Raw genomic sequence first — 18,163 nt, forward strand, 5'->3', positions numbered from 1 at the left:
TTTGGTAAAGATTCTGGAGTGGTTTAACATTTCCTTCTCCAGCTCATTTTATGGATGAGGAAACTGAAGCAAACAAGATAAATGATTTGCTCAGAGTCACACAGTTAGTCAAGGTTAGATTTGAACTCAGGAAGATGAGTCTTTCTGACTGCAAGCCTGGCACTCTACCCACTAAGCAACTTACCTGCCCTAATGGATAGTCTAGTTCCTAAGAGTGAAGTTTCTGCTTTCTAATGTTGAGGTATTTAAAAATATCAGACTGATAAATAGAACCTATTGGGGTCTTCTGAGTGAGTGTACTAAAGAGAAAATGAGACAACTTTTGCCTTTGAGACATACTTTTAAGATGACTTCTTCAGTGAGTAGTGGCATTGAAGGTATGCCTGGAAAACTATTTTTCATATACAGTTGGGACAGACAAATATAGTAAAATCATATCCTTGCAATAATGCTTCCCTTTTGTCATTACAGGCATGTACTTATCTTAACCCAGAAGATCTCCTGAAAGGGGAGATAGAAGAAAGTCAGAGAAAAATACAGGTGGTAATGGACATCCTTAACTTTACCAAAGAAATGTTTGAAGACAGAAGGGACAATCTCAAGACTTACTTCAAACAGGATCGAGAGATCAGGGAATGGAATTTCAATTCTTCTATGGTTTTTGTGCGACTCAATAGCTTCCTGAGAAGACTCAAGATGGTAGAGGTGAGTACTTAACAGGATCATAACCAAATAAGTAAAAGATATACATTCAAAAAATTTGATAGAAAAATAATTGATGCATGAGTTACATGAGAATATATAAGAAGAGGATAAATATATAAAATTATTTAATATCATAAAATAGCTATAGCCTTGAAAACAAAGAATTCAGTTAATGAGGTTCATAGAATTACTCAGACAAAATGGGAAAGCACAGTTGCTTTTTCTTTTGCTCTTGTGTTCTTGACTTACTGATATAAATTGCAAATTTAATTTCAACTAAAGTACTAGTATGAGCAGCTAGATATCACAGTTATTAGAGAACTGGCCTTGGAATCAGGAATAAATCTTCATGAGTTCAAATCTGACCTCAGACACTTATTAGCTATGTGACCTGGACAAGTTATTTAACCGTGTTTGCCTTGTTTGCTAATCTGTAAAATGGGATGGAGGAGGAAATGGTAGACCACTCCATTATTTTTGCCAAGAAAACCCCAAATGGGGTCACAAAGAGTTGGACACAACTGAAATGACTGAACACATCAGTATGAAAGCATTAGACTTTTCCTATGACTGATCTAAGTTCTTGGATTTAACCTGTTTAACAAAGATATTTAATAGGTTAGGTCTACAAATTTGCAGCAAGGACTTTGGACTTGAAAGTAACATACTAGTGAAAGGGTGCTTCAGGCTCAAGTTTCAGAATCATGATATTGGTAAGAAGACAATGAGGTATTTAGAATTAAATTTCAGGCTTATTTAAATATTTTAGCATTATTAATTTATAACTGGGATTTGTGTGAGGGAAAATGAGATGAAAGAGATCTGTTTTAAAACTGGACAAAAAGATCTTTGATAAAACTGGAGGCAGAAGGGTAGGAGAGTGTGAATCTGAATGAGTCTTTAAGGAAAAATGTGGTGTTTGTGTGTGTGTGTGTGTGTGAGAGAGAGAGAGAGAGAGAGAGAAAGAGAGAGAGAGGAGAGAGTGTGTGTTAGATTTAGTTCTCAATGACTGTTCATTATGTATATTTGCATTTGGGTACATTAGTAACTGTTTTCTATATTACTTACTCAGTTGTATTTCTGCAACTCCCTAAATGTTTATTCCTTTTGCATCATTTTCTGTCTCTATGTATATAAAGGAAGACTACGCCCCCACTTCTCTGTGTTCCCTCTTCCCTCTGTCCTAAAATCTCAACTGCAGTTTTGTAACCCCAAATTGTCCCCAGAAGCCCTGGTACTTAATCCTTAATTTTTCCCCCACTTCATCATAATCATAACCTTGCAAATAAAATTGCAGTTCTTTTTCCCATTATAGTGATAGTTCCCAAACACTCTATATCCCTCCAGTATTCCTACTATATGGATAGCTGAATAACAATGACAATGAATGATTATCCCAGCCTCCAACTGCAACTTGATCTTGGCAGTTGCTAACTCCTCTTAAAAAATAAACAGTGGAATGGCCTTATATGCAGATGTTCCAGTAAGACATTAACTGAAATAATTACTTTTTCTTAAAGATACCTTCACAATTCCAACCTAAAGAAAGCATAACTGTGACATTTCTCTTTCAGATATAACAGTTATCAAATACCTATTTAAATAACTAAATCAAAACAATTTATTGGAACTAGATCCTATGTATGTTCATAAATTCTGTAGTTTTAAACTGAAAAAGCAGTTCTAGTGCAAATGTTCGAAATTCATGACACATTCAATAAATATTACATGGGCAATAGTTCCTAGCATCACTCCACCCTTTTAACCTTCCAAAAGTATTTCCTGTTCTTGCTTGCTTTTCTGTGTCTACAGTCAGGGAAGCATAACATGTAGCAATTGGTATTTGCCACAGTTTAAACTATCAGATTACTTAAATAGCACTTTGGTCTTTCTACCATTCCTTTTTTTAGGTTTTTGCAAGGGCAATGGGGTTAAGTGGCTTGCCCAAGGCCACATAGCTAGGTAATTATTAAGTGTCTGAGACTGGATTTGAACCCAGGTGCTCCTGACTCCAGGGCTGGTGCTTTATCCACTTTGCCACCTAGTTGCCCTTCCTTTTGTTTTTTTTAAATTTTTTAATATCTTTGTTTTACCATCACATAGATTTTTCTCCTCCAACAATGCTACTGCCTTCTCCCAAAGAGACAGTCCTGGTGACAATAATTTTTTTTAGAACTGTCTTTAAGATGACCAAGTGACAAACAGAATTTTTGCCTGACTCTCCGAACATACCTTCACTACATCAACCCTAGGCAACTGCCCAGACTGAATTCTAATAAGTAGAGGTAATAAAAAGTGAATGAGTCATTTCTTCAGTTCAGTGAAGCTTAGGAAGACAAAAAAGAGGTCTGCAGGCACTGAGGTATAGGCTAGTCATTAGTAACAGGGTCACATCAGGTGGAAGTAGTGAGCTGTGACTGTATTAGGATTAAGGCATAGTCCAGTAATCCAAAGACAGAACTGAATGGAGGAGATCCTGGGTGGCCCCTGTTAATATCACTAGGTCCAGAAATAGGTGCCATCTGGCATCCATTGCCCATTGCCCAATTTTGAATCTTTTTTTCAGGATGGAGAGGAGTGATTGTAGTCATAAGGTAGCCAGGGGCCCTACTTGTGTAAGGAACAAGAAACAAGTTCTAGAACTAGCTGTGTAACTAAATTCAAGAACAGATTAAGGATTCAGTAAGAATTAGTCACCCTTACCCCCCCCCACAAACCTGTAGTAGAATAGATCAGAGCAAGTAAAAACAAACAATGAGAAGTAAACTGCTTGTCACTCTAGAAATGTAGAACCTCCCAGTGGGCTAACTATGGAAACCCAACTACACAAGAAGTCAACAGATCCAATCTTAAATCAGCAATACAAACCAATAAGTCAGTGAACTGATACCTCTCTGCTCCAAAAACTTACAGACTTAAGGGTGGCTAGGTGATGCAGTGGATAGAGCACCAGCCCTGGAGTCAGGAGTACCTGAGTTCAAATCCAGCCTCAGACACTTAATAATTACCTAGATGTGTGACCTTGGGCAAGCCACTTAACCCCATTGCCTTGCAAAAAAATAAAAAATAAAAAATAAATAAAAAAATAAAAAACCTTACAGGCTTACAGGAAACTTACAGACTGAAAGAAGCAGAAAGACATAAAAGACAAAAACTTAGTTTAAACATCTCCTCTAGAAATTAACAAAATTCAACAAAAAATAAAATCCAAAAAACAGTAAAAGGCTGCAAAAATGAACAAACATAAAAAAAATGAAAAACTGATCATGAAAAGCTTCTGTGGTGATGAAGAATCAAGACACAAACACAGAAAACAATGACTTGAAAATATCTACAAGCAAAGTGTGAAAAAGAAATAGATTAGATATAAGCCTAGCAAGCATTTCAAGAAGAATTAAAGAGATTCTAAAAAAATAAACAAATGATTTTAAAAATCAATTAAAAGTAGGAGAGAATACCCCTTTCCCTAAGGTGAGATCCAGTCCATGCTGGTGCCAAAACCATGGGCTATTATGGGGCCAAAACCCCTGCCCTATTATAGGTACTATGAAAAAAAGCCATACCCAAAGTCCCATTACTGCAGGGGGAATTCCTAATGCCAAGACAAAAATCTTCAATTTTGGTAGAAAGATAGAAAAAGTAGATGATTTCAATTGTGTGGTCATATAGCATCAGATGATTATGAACATCAGCCATCAGAAGCTTTGAAAGCCACTTGAATCTGTGCCAACAAATACATAGTGAAGAGTTGTGGCCTGGATGACTTTCATATTTATGTGTGGCTACATCCTTTTCATGTCATCCACATCAATAAGATATTGTCATGTGCTAGGACTAATGGGCTATAGACTAGCATGTAGGGCACCTTTGTAAAGCCACAGGGCACTGTAACCCATGTTCACATTATCAAGTGACCATATCAATTTGAACCAAAGTCCAGATAAATAACAGGTGATTGAAGCTTTGTGTAGAGCCAAGTTCAGGTTCCCCTGGCTGCCAAAAGATCCATATCTCCAAGACACAGAGTTCCCTAAGTTCAAAGCTGATGAGTTTGAGGATATGATAGTTGAGAAGTATCTCATTCTTGATGGCTGTGGGGTTATGTACATCCCCAGCTAGGGTCCCTTGGATAAATGGCAATCCCTCCATTTGTGAGGGGTGTGCTGTGACATCTGCTTTGCAAGCATAAATAAACTAGATACTAATAAAAAAGTACAAGACAATAAACTGGGAAAAGGAATGAGAATTGTGCAAGAAAATTTGAAGACAATTATTAGCTTGGTTAAAAAAAAGGTACAAAAAATTATATTAGGCCAAGTGGAAGATAAGTACTCCATGAGATTTGAATAAACAATAAAACTAAGTCAAAAGACTGAAAAAAATAGAAATTTGATATATCTCATAGAAGAAAACAAATAAGAACCTAGACATCATATTTAAGAAGCAATAAAGCAAAACTGGACAGACAACTTAAATTTAGAGAGCAAAGAAGAAACTGAAAGAACCCAGTATTTGTCTTCTGAAAGAAATCCCAAAATGAAAATTCCCAGGAGTATGATATCCAATATTGTGCATATTTATATTCTTTCTTCCTTAAACCAATCTTTAAGTGATGCCCAATCCCCCCATTCTCTGCTCTACTTTATAAATTCTTCTTTAGATGCCCCATTTATTTAAGATAATTTCCCCCATTTTCTTCTTCCCCTCTCCCAGTGTATCCCTCCTCATCTTTCCATTCTTCTTTTGAGATCATTCTAATATAATAGAATTGCACCTGTGATTTCTGTCTAATTAAATTCCCTCTAACATGGTAAAATTATGAAGGGGTACATGTATTATGTTCCCATATAGGAATATAAACAGTTTTAACTTTATTTAATTAAGTTCTTTTTTGCGCTTATATATTTTTTGGCTTTGTGTTTAAATGTCAAAATTTCTATTCAACTATGATCTTTTCATAAGGAACACTTTAAAGTCTTCTCTTTCATTAAATAGAAATACCTCCAATCCCTCCACCCCCACAGAATTGTACTTAGTTATGCTGGGTAGATTATTCTTGGTTCTAATCCTAATTCTTTTGCATTCCTGATATATTTCATGACCTCTGTTTCTTTATTATAGTAGCAGCTGAATCTTGTATGATCCAACTGTGGATCTACTGCATTAAAATTATTTCTTTTAAAGCATCAGTGTCCCTGTTTTTCCACATTCCCCCTTAGCCTTTGTAATTTTCCTTTTCCTGTCATATTAACCAACCTCATAGGAGTGAGATGGTTTCTCAGAATTGGTTTAATTTGTTTTTCTGTAATCAGTAGTGATTTAGAGAAGTTTTTTTCATTTAACTACTGATAACTTCAGTGTCTTCTACGGAAAACTGCTTGTTCATTTCCATTGACCATTCCTCAATTGCAGAATGACTCGTATTTTTATAAATTGGATTCATTCTCTATTTAAGAACATTTTTTATTTACTTTACTTTATCAAGTTTATCTACTTCCTCTAAAAAAATTACCCTGGTTTCCTGTTTTCCTTCTAATTTTGGCTGCTTTTAGTTTTTAATTTCATATAATCAAATTTGTCCATTTTATTCCCCATAAATTTCTGTATCTCTTGTTTGGTCACAAATTATTTCATGCTCCTCTAACTTACTTATGATATCACCCCTTATAAATCATTATTCCAGTTTGACTTTATCTTGGTATATGATGTGGGCTATTGGTCTATGCTAGTTTCTCACAAAAAAACTTTCCAGAAATCCCAGGAAATTTTGTTAAATATTGATTTCTTAACTCCAAAAGCTTGGCTCTTTGAGTTTACTAAATGCTAGATTACCATGGCCATTTTTTTCCCCTGTATATTGTGTATCCAATCTTTTCCACTAATCCACTACTTTATTTCTTAGTCAATACCAGATTGTTTTCATCATTATTGTATTATGATATAGTGTCAAATCTGGTACTGCTAGGTTGCCATCCTTCAATTTTTTTTCATTGATTTCCTTCATATTCATGACCTTTTGTTACTCTAGATATGTTTTGATATGTTTTAATTCTTTCAAATAATTCTTTGGTACTTTTATTGGTAAGGCACTGATCAAGTAAATTAACATAGGTAGAATTGTCATTTTTATCATATTGGGTTTGGCTCTCCGATGAGCAATTTCTCCAGTTGTTTAGATCTGTTTTTATTTTTGTGAAAAATATTTTAGAATTGTAAATATCCTTGGATTTGTCTCAGCAAATGAACTCCCAAGTATTTTATATTGTCTACAGTTATTTTACATGGACTTTTTTCTTTCTATCCCTTTCTACTGAATTTTGTTAGTAGTATATAAAAATGCTGATGATTTTGCAGTTTTATTTTGTATTCTGAACCTTTGATGAAGTTATTGTTTCTTTAAATATACCACCATATCATCTGCTAAAAGTGATTAGTTTTGTTTTTTCATTGATTTTTTTTATTATTCCAATTTCTTTTTCTTGTCTTATTGCTTTGGCTAATGTTTCTAATACTGTATTGAGTAATAGCCCTGATAATGAGCATCCTTGTTTCATGCCTGATCTTGTTGGTAAGGTTTCAAGTTTATGTTTGCTATTGGTTTTAGATGACTACTACTTAACCTTTTTTAAAAAAAAAAAAAGAACACTCCATTTATATCTATGCTTTTTAGTGGGGTTTTTTTTCAACTAGGAATGATCACTATATTTCATCACAAGTTTTTTCTTCCTTATTTGAGATATGCTGAGAGTTTTCTTACTACTTAAGCAGTTCCTAATATAAATCCCTTTTGTTCAGAGTCCTTGATTTTTGTGATATATTGCTGTAATCTCCTTGCTAGGAATTTATTTAAAATTTTTGCATCAATATTCATTTAGGAAATTGGTTTAAGGTTTTCTTTCTGTTTTTTGACTCTTCCTAGTTTAGGTATCAGCACCATATTTGTATCATAAAAAAACTGGTAGGATTCATTCTTTATCTGTTTTTTCAAATAGTTTAAATAGTATTGGTATTAATTATTCCTTAAATATTTAGTAGAAATCTAGTCCTGGGGGGGTGGAGCCAGGATGGTGACAAGAGAGGACCCTCTCTTAGAAGCTCTCTCATAAAACTTATAAACTAAGGACTCTAACTAAATTTTCAAGAGACAGAACCCACAGAGGGACCCAATGAGGAAGTTCTCCTACTCAAGGTAACCTGGAAAAGAGCAGAAAGTCTCTGCTCCCCAGGATCGCAGGGGCAGGGGTGGCCCGCCAGAACAAAAGAACTTCAGCCTCCCGGAGGCAGCCCCAGGTGCCTGGGAGCCACAGCTCACAGCAGCAAGGGAGTTTTCTGAGCTACGCCCCGGGGGAGCACTGGGCACAAAGTAGGGGAACAGCGGGGGACCTCTGCCAGAGCGAGCACATGGAGCCCAGCCCTCAAGGCCACACAGCAAGCAGCCTGGTTTTTCAGCAGCCCAGATCCAGAAACAGAAGCAGGCAGAGCCAGTAAGCAGGAGCCCCCAGGGCATGAGCCCATTGAGCTGAGGGAGGGGAGTGAAGAGAGACTGCAGAGCTCTGTCCTCTGCCCCTGGAACAGGTCTCTGGGGCTCTGACCACATTCAGATCCTGATCACAGTCTAGGCCCCCTCATAGAACAGCAGGGCCCCCCACCTCAACCCCATGGCAGAGGGGGGCACATATGGTCATTCACAGACCAGGAGGGAGGACAGAGCCTCACACACTGAGACCCTTGTGGGAGTGTCCCAAAAGCTCAGGAAGCACCCCCAAAACATGCTCAGGCTGGGAAAATGAGCAAGCCGAGAAACAAGAGGAAGACCATTGAGAAATATTTTGCATATGAGCCCAAGAAGGATCAAAACACTCAGTCTGAAGATGAGGAAGCACAAGCTCCTGCATCTAAAGACTCCAAGAAGAGCAGAAATTGGGCTCAGGCTTTGACAAAGCTCAAAAAAGACTTTGAAAAATCAAATGAAGGAGTTAGAAGAAAAACTGGGAAAAGAAATGAGAGAGATGCAGGAAAAACATGAAAATGAAGTCAGCAGCTTAGTCAAGGAAATCCAAAAAAATGCTGAAGAAAATAGCATGCTAAAAACCAGCTTAGGTCAAATGGATAAAACAGTTCAAAAAGTTATTGAGGAGAAGAATGCCTTAAAAAGCAAAATTGGCCAGATGGAAAAAGAGATAAGAAAACTCTCTGAGGAGAACAAATCCTTCAGACAAAGAATAGAACTCAGGGAGATTGATGAATTTATGAGAAACCAGAATTCATTACTTCAAAACCAAAAAAATGAAATATTAGAAGAAAACGTGAAACATCTCATTGAAAAAAAAAACAACTGATATGGAACACAGATTTAGGAAAGATAATTTAAAAATTATTGGAATACCTGAAAGTCATGATCAGGGAAAAGAGCCTTGATATCATTTTCAAAGAACTACTACAGGAAAATTGCCCTGATATTCTAGAAGCAGAGGGCAAAATAGAAATGGAGAGAATCTACTTATCCCCCCCCCGAGAAAGAGATCCCCAAAAAACCAACCCGTAGGAATATTATAGCCAAATTCCAGAACTCCCAAATCAAAGAGAAAATATTACAAGCAACCAGAAGGACACAGTTCAAATATCGTGGAGCTGCAGTCAGGATCACACAGGACTTAGCAGCAACTACATTGGAAGCTCGTAGGGCTTGGAATACAATATACCAGAAGGCAAAAGAGCTTAGAATGCAGCCAAGAATGAACTACTCAGCAAGGCTGAATGTCCTCTTCCAGGGAAAAAGATGGACTTTCAATGAACCAGGGGAATTTCAAATGTTCCTGTTGGAATGGCCAGAGCTGAACAGAAGGTTTGATCTTCAGATACAGGACTCAGGTGAAGCATAGAGATTGGAGGAGAGGGGGAAAATATGAGGGACTTGATGATGAACTGCATGTATTCCTGTATAGAAAAATGACACTGATAATACTCATATGAACCTTCTCAGTTAACAGAGCAGGTAGAGGGAGCTTTTACAGTTGAAGCACAAGAGAAAGCTGAATTTGAAGATAAAATATGGTGTAAAAATGGAGTCAATAGAAAAAAAGGGAAATGTAATGGGAGAAAGAAAAAGGAGAGGGGGAATAGGCCAAGATATCTCGTATAATAAGTTTTTTTCTTTATTACAATGAGCTATTGCAATGATATGGAAGGGGGGAAGGCAAGGGGGAATGAGGGAATCTTCGCTCTCATCAGAGGGGGCTAGGAGAGGAAACAGTATATATATATATATACACATATATGTATTTATATGTGTATATATATATATTCAATGGGGTATACTCAATACAGGCATCTGGAGTAAGAAGGAGGGGGGACAGGGGGAAGGGGGGGATGTGAGTGATGGAGGAGAGGATGGACTGTGGAGGGAGAGTGGTAAGATATAACACATTTTCCTTTTTACTTCTTGCAAGGGGCTGGGATTGGAAGGCTTGCCCAGGACCATAGGGCCAGGTGGATTCTGGGTCTAAGGGGTGGTATGGGGGCTCGGGGCCTCTTGGCCCCAGGACTAGGGATCTGTCTGCTGCGCCATTCAGCTACCCTACAGCAGAGTCAGAGTGAAAGGAGAGAGAAAATATAGTACATGGTAGTAGAGAAATAGGAAAGGAGGGAGTTGTGATCAGCAATGGCAATGGTGGAAAAATATGGAAGTAACTTTTGTGATGGACTTACCATAAAGAATGTGATCCACCCGTGACAGTGTTGTTGGTGTTGGAACAAAGACGGAAGCACATTTATTATTATTATTATTATTATTATTATTATTATTATTATTATTATTATTATTTGGGGAGGAGTACAGGGCAAATGGGGCGGGGTGGCCTGCCTGGAGCCAGCCGCATAGCAGGGTGATTGTTGGGTGCCTGAGGCAGGATTTGGACCCGGCTGCTCCTGCCTCAAGGGCCAATGCTCTGTCCGCCACCCAGCCACCCCTACTATTATTACTATTTTATTTTATTTTGGGTCTTTTTTTTTTTCTGTTTTTGGTTTTTGCAGGGCAGTGGGGTTGGGGTGGCTTGCATGTCAAACGGCTGGGTGATTGTTGGGTGTACGGGGCTGGGTGTGGGCCCGGGTGCTTCTGGCTCCAGGGCTGGGACTCTGTCCATTGTGCCATCTGGCCATACCTGCAATTATTACTATTATTTTTTTTTAATTTTTAATTTTTTTCTCTCCCCTTTACTTTATCGCTCAAACGAGTCTATTTTTTGTTGGGGGAGGGGGTATTCTGTTTATTCTTAAACAAGAATATTTTATTAATGTATAAAGAAACATTATTTGTACAAAAAGAGAATAAATATTAAATAAATAAATAAAAGGTAGAGTACTATAGATAAGAAATGTTGCATGAACTTTCAAAAAAAAAAAAAAGAAATCTAGTCCTGAGAATTTTTCTTAGAAGTTCTTTTATGATTTGTTCTATTATTTTCTAAGACTTTCTTAAGTTTTATATTTCCTTTTCTGTTAATCTGGGAAATTTATATTTTTCCAAATATTCATCCATTTCGCTTAGATTGTATTATTCTTACTAGCATAGAATTGGGCAAAATAATTCCCAATATTTGCTTTATCTTCTTTGGTGGTTCTTTACTCTTTTCACTTTTGATACTGATAAATTGATTTTCTTTTCATTCCTTTGTAATTTTTCAAAATTTACTTTTCTTATGTTTCTACTGTTTATAGGTCATATCTACATTTTTTCTTTCCAAGATTGCTTCAGGTGGATCTTTTGCTCAATCTAGGTCATTTTTCATTGATGTTTAGATTCAGGTTTTCAGTGCATATCATTTTAGGTTGAACATTTTTGCATTTCAAAATATATTATTCTATTCATTTCTGGAGTTTCCTGTAGGAATAAAATAATCTCATTCTATTATTTTTCCTCTCCATATCTTTTACAGAATTTGTTTTTAATCAAGTCATTAAACCTAAACATTTTGTTCCTGGAATTGGAAGCATATGATACTGTCCTTCTCTTTCCCATTCTGGACAGTTTTCTTATATTATTTATTGCATGATAACATTCAGATGTTTTGATTTTTTTTCTTCTGTGAGGCATTTGATCCTTAAGGTTTTACTCCATCTATCTTCTAAATTATTGAGTATTGTTAATAAGGAGTTCATGTATTTTATTAAATGTTTGTCCTTGGTTTCTTTAGAGAGAGTCACTCTATGAATCTTTTCATTCTGGTAATTATTTTTGCTGCACAAACAAGATTCTGCTGATTCTCTTCACTTCATGATGAATCAATTCATGTCAGTCTGTAGATTTTTCTGAAATTATCCTGCTTTTCATGTCTCATAGTACAGTAATATTCCATCATAATCATATACCACAATCCTTTTTTGCATGTTTTTAGGATATAGATGTAGAAATAATATTGTTGGATCAAAAGGTACACATGTTTTATAACCCTTTGAGCATAGCTCCAAATTGTTTTGCAAAAAGATTGGCATAGTTCACAACTCCACCAATAGTACATTAGGGTCCCAGTTTTCTCATATCCCCTCCAAAATCCGTCATTTACCTATTTTGTCATATTATCCAATCTGACAGTTGGGAAGTGAAACCTCAGAGTTGTTTTAATTTGCATTTCTCAGATCAATAGGATTTAGAGCATTTTTTATATGACTATAGATAACTTGATTTCTTTCTCTGAAAAGTGTTCATATTCTTTGACCATTTATTATGTGGGGGAATGACATTTTTAAAAAATAAATTTGACCCAGTTCTCTATACATTTGAGAAATGAGATCTTTATTAGAGACCTTTATTACAATTACCCTCCTCAGTTTTTTGCTTTCCTTGGAATCTTGGTTTCATTTTAATTTTTATATAATCAAAATTATTTTATGTTTTGTAATAATCTCTATATTTTGTTTGGTCTTGCATTCTTTCCTTATTCATAGATGTGGAAAATAAATTATTCCATGCTCTCCTAATTTACTAATGGTATCATCCTTTATGTTTAAATCATGTACACAATTTAACCTTATCTTGGCATATGGTATGAAATGTTAGTCTAAATCTAGTTTCTGCCATATTTTTTTCCAGTTTTGCTAGCAGTCTTGTCAGGTAATGAGTTTTTATTCCAAAAGCTTTGGTCTTTGGGTTTATCATATACTAGATTACTATAGTCATTTACTATAGTGTTATGTGTACCTACTCTATTTCACAGATCTACCAAGTTCTTAGCCAGTTCCAGATTGTTTTGATAATTACCACTTCATAATACAGTTTAAGATCTGATTTAGCTAAACCACCTTCTTTCACATTTTTTTTTCTTACAGATGAATTTTATTATTTCTCTGAGTTCTATAAAACAATTTTGGAAAGTTTTATCAGTTTGGCATGCAATTAGGTAGAATTGCCATTTTTATTATATTGGCTTGGTATGACCATGAGCAAGTAATATTTTATTTTTAGGTCTTTGCAAGGTAAATGGGGTTAAGTGGCTTGCCCAAGGCCACACAGCTAGGTAATTATTATGTGTCTGAGGATGGATTTGAACTCAGGTACTCCTGACCCTAGGGCTGGTGCTCTATCCACTGCGCCACCTAGCTGCCCCAGCAAGTAATATTTTTTCAATTGTTTAGATCTTTATTTGTGTAACTAACATTAATAGTTGTGTTCAGTGTTCATATAGTTCCTCAGTTTGTCTTTAATAACCTAGAGTTTAAATGGATAAATCACTGAAGAAAATATCTTCAGTCTTCAAGACTGGTGGTTTATTATTGAATTAGTCAGAATTCTAAAATTTTTCTTTACAATGTTATTGCATGAATTGCTCTCATAATTGTGCTCACTTCTCTCTGCATCAAAACAAAAATACTTCCTAAGTTTCCTCTGATACATTTATTTTATAATTTCTTATGGAGACAAAAATGATAATATATTGCATTCATAATATTATAATTTATTTTGCAATAAGCTCAATGTTCCCTCAGTTTCCATTTGTTGGCTACTGCCAAAAGAGTTAATGCTGATATTTTTGTACAAATTGGTTAATTTTTTCTTTAGTTGGGTATAGTTGATTCAAATGACATGAACAGTTTAGCAATTTTGGAAAATTTCTCCAAATTGCTTTCCAGAAAATTTATAGCATCTCTTTGTAGTATCAATGAACTGAAAACTAAGAGGATGCCAACAAATTGGAGAATGATTGAACAAATTTTGGAATATGAATATAAAAGAAAACTCCTATGCCATAAGAAATGATGAAAGGGAGAATTTCTGTAAAGTCTAGCATAATTTATATGAGCTAATGAAGAAAGAAGTGAGCAGAATAAGAATAATTTATACAATAACAAATACAAAGTGAAAACAACCTTGAAAGATTTAAGATTCTGATCAACACAATGAGAAACCACTGTTCCAAAGGACCAATGACAGTTCATGCTACCTAACTCCTGACTGAGAGATATATTTTTGAAGATGGTCAGTGTGGAAATTTGTTTTTGCCTGACTATACTTGTTTGTTACAATGGTTTTATTTTTCAATGGGTAGAAAAAAATGCATATAGGTTGAAAAAAATTTAAAAATAAAGAGGTTATAAATGAAGTGAAAATTATGGAGTAGAGATCTGGGAAGAGAATCAGGTCAGAGCAATAAGGCAATACAACTTATTCAAGAAATACACTCTTTGAAAAATGAAACTTCTGAATCCATAAATTGTTGACTCCATGAAGCAATAAGAATAACACCAGGGGTCATTAGGAGTCAGGAGGGGTCCTCCTGGAGTCAGAAGGATCCGAATTAAAATCTGACTTCAGACACTTAATACTTACTTAGCTGTTTGATGTTGGGCAAGCCACTTAACCCCCTTGCCTTGCAAAACAAACAAGCAAACAAAGTAAAACTAAAATAAGAAATAATAATACCAAGGTGAAAACAGTGAAAAGTGTATATATATGTATATATATATATATATATATATATATATATATATATATATATATATATAGAGAGAGAGAGAGAGAGAGAGAGAGAGAGAGAGAGAGAGACAAAAACAATTGACCTAGCAAAAATTGATCAAAGAGATAACTAAATCTTGGATACAGTATTTTAAGAAATCACAAATGGAAACTTCCCAGATCTATTAGAACCAGAGGGCAAATTGTGTGTATATGTATATATGTGTATGTATGTGTGTATCCACTGATCACTTCAAAGAAACCATGAAATAGAAGTTCTTAAGAATATCATAACCAGAATTTAGAACTTCCATGTCAAAGGAAAAAATACTGCAAGTAGTCAAAAAAAAGAGTTCAAGTATGAAGAAACCCCAGTCAGGATTACACAAAATGTGGTAGCTGCCATTCAAATTTGCAGGACCTAGTAAAGTTTCTGGCAATAGTTGGATACTTAATAAATTTATTTTTAATTAATTGTTTGATACTGTACCTTAAGTCTGTCACTTTTATCTCATAATGTAAGGAATAGGCTTCATCATTGCTCCTTTGGAATTATCATTGGTCATTGCATTCATAAGAGTTTTTGACTTTTTCAAAGTTCTTTTCCTTAACTATGTTTTAGTTTTGTTTTTTGTTTTTTTGGGTTTTTTTGGTTTTTGCAAGGCAAATGGGGTTAAGTGGCTTGCCCAAGGCCACACAGCTAGGTAATTATTAAGTGTCTGAGATCGGATTTGAACCCAGGTACTCCTGACTTCAGAGCCAGTGCTTTATCCACTGTGCCACCTAGCCGTCCTGTTTTGGTTTTTCTAGAAAGATTTTATTTATTTTGAGTTTTATAATTTTCCCCCTATTCTTGCTTCCCTCCCCCCCCACAGAAGGCATTCTGTTAGTCTTTACATTGTTTCCATGGTATACATTGATCCAAATTGAATGTGATGAGAGAGAAATCATATCCTTATGGAAGAAAAATAAAGTATAAGAGATAGCAAGATCAGACAATAAAATATCAGGATTTTTTTTCTAAATTTAAGGTAGTAGTCCTTGGTCTTTGTTCAAACTCCACAGTTCTTTCTCTGGATACAGATGGTATTCCCCATTGCAGACAGCCCAAAATTGTCCCCGGTTGTTGCACTGATGAAATAAGCAAGTCCATCAAGGTTGATCATCACCCCCATGTTGCTGTTAGGGTGTATAATATTTTTCTGGTTTTGCTCATCTCACTCAGCATCAGTTCATGCAAATCCCTACAGGCTTCCCTGAATTTACATCCCTACTGGTTTCTTTTTTTTTTTAAGATTTTATTTATTTTGAGTTTTACAATTTTTCCCCTAATCTTACTTCCCTCCCCCCCACCCCCCCACAGAAGGCTATTTGTCAGTCTTTACATTGTTTCCATGGTATATATTAATCCAAATTGAGTGTGATGAGAGAGAAATCATATCCTTATGGAAGAAACATAAAGTATAAGAGATAGCAAAATTACATAATAAGATAATTTTGTTTTCTAAATTGAAGGTAATAGTCTTTCTTTGTTCTTTGTTCAAATTCTACAGTTCTTTATCTGGATACAGATGGTATTTTCCATTGCAGACAGCCCCAAACTGTCCCTGGTTGTTGCACTGATGGAATGAGAAAGTCCATCAAGGTTGATCATCACCCCCATATTGCTGTTAGGGTGTGCAGTGTTTTTCTGGTTCTGCTCATCTCACTCAGGATCAGTTCATGCAAATCCCTCCAGGCTTCCCTGAAGTCCTGTCCCTCCTGGTTTCTAATAGAACAATGGTGTTCCATGACATACATATACCACAGTTTGTTAAGTCATTCCCCAATTGAAGGACATTCACTTAATTTCCAATTCTTTGCCACCACAAACAGGTCTGCTATGAATATTTTTGTACAAGTGATGTTTTTACCCCTTTTCATCATCGTCAGTATAGACCCAGCAGTGGTATTGCTAGATTAAAGGGTATGCACATTTTTGTTGCCCTTTGGGCATAATTCTAAATTGCTCTCCAGAAATGTTGGATGAGTTCACAGCTCTACCAACAATGTATTAGTATCCCAGATTTCCCACATCCTTTCCATATGTTACAGTTTTTATATAAAATCTTCCCCTGATTCTCCTCATTGCACTCTCCAGACTATAGTAGTTATCTCATGTTTTTCTGAATTTGTCCTTTCAGTCATTTCTCTATGGTACAATTATATTTCATTACATTTATATATTGTAATTTGTTCTTTGGTACAATAAAAGTAGGAGGAAGCTATTTAGCTCAGTTCCCTACCAACAGTACACCATAGAGACCTGAGGAACACTAGACTTGAGTCTTGATCAGGAATTGAAAGAAAAATTTGAGTCTTTTCTTTCTAAGCATAAGTTGGTAAAGGAGAACACAGGTCTATTGTCACCAGAACACTAATGACAGGATCTATCAAAAAAGATGCTATGCCTCTCTTTATGCTACTTGAACCATATTATTATGTGAGACTGTGCATTAGGATAAAAAGCTCCAGATTTGTTATACAGAGGCGTGATGCCATAAAAGGAACAAGAACAGATCACAACTGTCAGCTCTATTGCTCATATCCCAGAGCTAAGCTGCAAATCCAGTGCAGACTGAAGAGGTTATCTGTTCCAGTGAATATTGGACCAGGGCAATGAATAACCATGGGTCTAAGTCTGTTTTCTGAAATATGAACAGGGACATATGCAGACAGAAGCTCTGTGGTTATGATGTTGAAGCATGATTTTGTTTCCAGACTCCAAGGTAGACCTAAGATTACAGCTAAAAAAACAGGTTAGAGCCCTCTGAACAATGGGAATATGCACATTTGCTTAACTTGTAGCATAGTTCAAATGTACAAGACTTGCTGTATTCTACTAGAACTCCAACTAGAAGGAAGCCAAAGTAGTATGGACCAGACCCCAACTCAGATCAGAACTTGACAAGCTTGGAACAGAAGATCTGTGACCAGATTTTACTCTGCAGCATAGAGCTTTGGGTATACTTATTCAGGTCTGCCATCTGAGCTGCCCCTAAAATACTTGAAGAATACAAAAATTAATACCAAGAGAAAATAGCAGCAGGATCCACAGGAAGACAAAACAGGATGAAATAAGGTCCTTGAAAATTTCAGAACTGAACAGTAAGACAAAATATTCAGAAAGTAAAGTTAGAAGAATGAATAAAGAAAGACAATTTCTAAGCTAGTATAGTGACAAGAATGTCCCAGACATAACCATGGAAGAAGGAAATGATTCCCAAACACCAAGAAACTAAGTTTCAGAGGTTAAAAAAAAACAACTTGAAAAATATTCAACTATATTTCTTGGAAGGAATGAAGTAAAACTATGGAAGGAAACATGAGCATTAGAAGAAAACACTGGAGAAGAAATTATAGTTATGAAAGAAAGACTTTATAGGAGAATTAACAACATAATTCAAGCATTCAAATTCTTGTCCAAACAACAGACTTAAAAAAATTAGAATGGATCAAATAGAAGTTAAT

General features: G+C 35.6%; 1 protein-coding gene and 1 pseudogene across 1 annotated transcript in view; both read left to right on the top strand.

Annotated features, from left to right (window-relative positions):
- Window positions 1-474: 474 nt before the first annotated feature.
- The window catches only part of DNAH9 (dynein axonemal heavy chain 9), a 546,775-nt gene continuing 529,086 nt past the window's right edge, over window positions 475-18,163 (top strand). The window contains exon 1 of the mRNA XM_074225133.1: window positions 475-705. Coding sequence (XP_074081234.1) covers window positions 547-705 — 159 coding nt within the window. The 5' untranslated portion in view covers window positions 475-546. The remainder of the gene's footprint in view (window positions 706-18,163) is intronic.
- Window positions 4,194-4,860, top strand: LOC141510871 (large ribosomal subunit protein uL16-like; annotated as a pseudogene).

Source organism: Macrotis lagotis, chromosome 2, assembly GCF_037893015.1.
Source record: "Macrotis lagotis isolate mMagLag1 chromosome 2, bilby.v1.9.chrom.fasta, whole genome shotgun sequence".
In the NCBI taxonomy this organism is placed as follows: Eukaryota; Metazoa; Chordata; class Mammalia; order Peramelemorphia; family Peramelidae; genus Macrotis; species Macrotis lagotis.